We start from the raw sequence: 2,694 nt of genomic DNA on the forward strand, positions 1-2,694 counted from the left end.
CTCGTCTGCTGTCCCCCATGGGACGCCAAACACAGCACACGTGGCTTCAGTGGTGCACTGGGATCTGCGCCCTTCGGGCCCCACGTTGGGCAGCACAAGGACTGCAGTGCTGGCAGCAGCTCAGCACCACACAGCCCTTCCCTCACTGACCGCCCTCTTGGTGCACTGGGTGAGAACTAACCAAGAAAATGCAGAACTCACGGGTTGCAATAAAAACTAATTTAATAGGGTAGAAAAGGAAGAGAGGAGTCACGATGATGGTCATATGGATGGTTCACAGGTCGGTTCGGTCTGATTCTTTCACTGATGTGGTGGGGGGACCCGTGAAGCCATGCCCTGGGAAAGGGGAAAGGGGGAAATGGGGAGTGGGTAGGGAGATGGGCCTAGGAACGAACTGGTAGCAACCATCTGAGGAGAAAAGGTAATTTACTAAATAAAGACGTCAGAATGCAAAGTAATTCGGTGTAGCACAATGTAATGTAATGTAGCTGAAATTGAAGCTAATAAATCTATTAGAATCAGAGTGTGTCCAAAACCAAAGTTCTTACTCTAATGCTGAAGTCGAGATGGCTGGGGAGCACACACGTTGCTGGGAGGAGCAGGAAGGGAAAAGAGAGGGCAGCTCATGAACTGCCAGCAGTTTTATCTTTCCCTCTGAATGGAAAACAGACAACAGAACAACACGAAGTCCTCTGGGGTGCGTGGTGTGCAGTTCTTCTTCTCCTTGGAGAACCAGGTGTGTGGAACGATCCACGATCCATGCAACTGGAGCACTGGCTCTTTTACCCTCCACATGAAGTTATGATGCGGAATGCCAATAAGCAGAAATCATAAACCCATGACAGGTAATAATATTTACAGATTTACAAAACAAGCGACGCTCAGCGCGACTGCTCACCACCCTGCAGCCAATGCTAAAACTCGGGAAAGCTTTTGGGAACCAGTGAGTGAGAAGGGATTTGAGGATGATAAAGAAGGATTTGGGGGTTAGAACCGATGATTTGGGGTTTTGGGTTGCTTTTGAGTGATGTGGGGCACACTGGTGAGGATTTGGGGATGTTAGATTTGGGACGTTTGGGATTCTGTTGGCTAAGACTGGGTCACAAGCAGGGTGGGCTTGGGATTAATTTTGTGGATCCAAGCATGGTTTCGGAGTGTCTCATTATGGTCTGAGGATGCCCACGAGTTCTGAGGGGCGTTTGGGGCTAGGGGAGCGGGGGAGGCTTAGACGGGAGGACTCCATAGGTCAGATATGGGGGGTCCTATGCATGGCATTTGGGGGTTCCACTATGGCTTGGAGGTGGCCATAGGATCTGGGGGCTGTGCAGGAGGTCTGGGGATTCCCTGGGACTTTGTGCTGGCTGTGCTCTACGTGGCTGCTCTGTTCTCAGTTCTGGGGGTGCCTGTAGGGTCTGTGTGTGTGTAGGGCTGGAAGAGCACAAGAAAGGCTGGAGGATTCTATCTGGTATTCCCACCACGTAGATTTTAGTTTTTCCATGGGCTGGATTTGGGGATGCACATAGAGACAGAGTAAGGCATATGAAACTGGGAGTCCCTTGGGGTCCACGTGGACAGGGTTTGGAGTTCACAGTGGGATTTGGGGGATCCGCAAGGGGGTAGGTTGTGTTTAGGGATTGCCTGACTCAGATGTTGTCTGGGAACTGAATGGACTCAGCCCTCCTGGGGGAGGGGCATCTGTATTAAAATTGGGAGGGGAGGGGGATGGGGGTTATGGAGGGCACCAGAGAGCAAGAGGGGGATCAACAGTGCATGGAAGCGAAGGCAGGGTAACGTTAAGGGGATTTATCCACCTATACGGGATGGAAGATGAGGAAGGACACAGCTGGAGGGAGGTATGGGGATTGAAAGGAATGGGAGGGAGATCGGAGGGTATATACGCTATCAGAGAGGAAGCAGAAAATACTTGGGGGGAACTAAAGGCGTTCTATTGAGAGTCAAAGTGATTCAGCTGTCTTCCCCACCAGGGCTGTCATCTCTTTGTATCCAGAGGCTGCGGGCATCGAGGACAAAGTAGAGGCCCAGGCCAAAGACGAGGGCGGCAGCGCAGCCCCTCACCACTGCCACCACCAGGTTCCCACGGGACCTCCTCTCATCACCTGTGGGGCCCAGCAGTGTGCGTGTCCCCATCCCCGGCCATCACCTCCACGAGGATGGGATGCAGAGACACTGCCAGCAACGAGAGGCACCAGGGACACGGAAATGGGGGCTCAGACCCACCTGGGGGAGCAGGTTCGGAATTCACTTCCAGTGTCACATTATCCCCAAGGGGTGACAATAGAAGGTAGGAGCTCCCAATGCGGTAGGAGCACCTGTAGGTGCCAGAGTCGGATGGGGTCACCCCAAAGATGGTGAAGGTGGCCATGCCCCCAAAATCAGGGACCTGGTGCTGGATAGGGGCTGAGTGCCCAGCCTTGTGCAGGAAGATGGTGCCCCTGTATTCCTGGTTCCAGCACTGGATGGTGACATTGGTCCCCAACTCCACACGTTCTTTGGGTATCAGGGAAATGCCAGGTGGGGGATAACTGTGATCTGAGTGCAGAGAGGAGACAGTGATGGAACACAGCGCTATAGGAACAGACCAGGGCCATCTGCTTGCCACAATGTCCTCACCTGTCACCTGCAGCTCCACGGGGTCACTCTTCTTCGATGTCCCTGGTGGCTGGAACACCCTGT

General features: G+C 53.2%; 1 protein-coding gene across 1 annotated transcript; it reads right to left on the reverse strand.

Annotated features, from left to right (window-relative positions):
- Positions 1-204: 204 nt before the first annotated feature.
- On the reverse strand, positions 205-2,689 carry LOC104909208 (leukocyte immunoglobulin-like receptor subfamily B member 5; the record flags this gene model as incomplete). The annotated part of the gene is made up of 3 exons (XM_010726585.3): positions 205-2,117; positions 2,239-2,550; positions 2,632-2,689. Coding segments are annotated over 3 exons (522 nt in total), but the record flags the coding sequence as incomplete, so codon positions are not given.
- Between the last annotated feature and the right edge of the window lie 5 nt (positions 2,690-2,694).

This window comes from Meleagris gallopavo, unplaced genomic scaffold (assembly GCF_000146605.3).
Source record: "Meleagris gallopavo isolate NT-WF06-2002-E0010 breed Aviagen turkey brand Nicholas breeding stock unplaced genomic scaffold, Turkey_5.1 ChrUn_random_7180001840831, whole genome shotgun sequence".
Taxonomy (NCBI): Eukaryota; Metazoa; Chordata; class Aves; order Galliformes; family Phasianidae; genus Meleagris; species Meleagris gallopavo.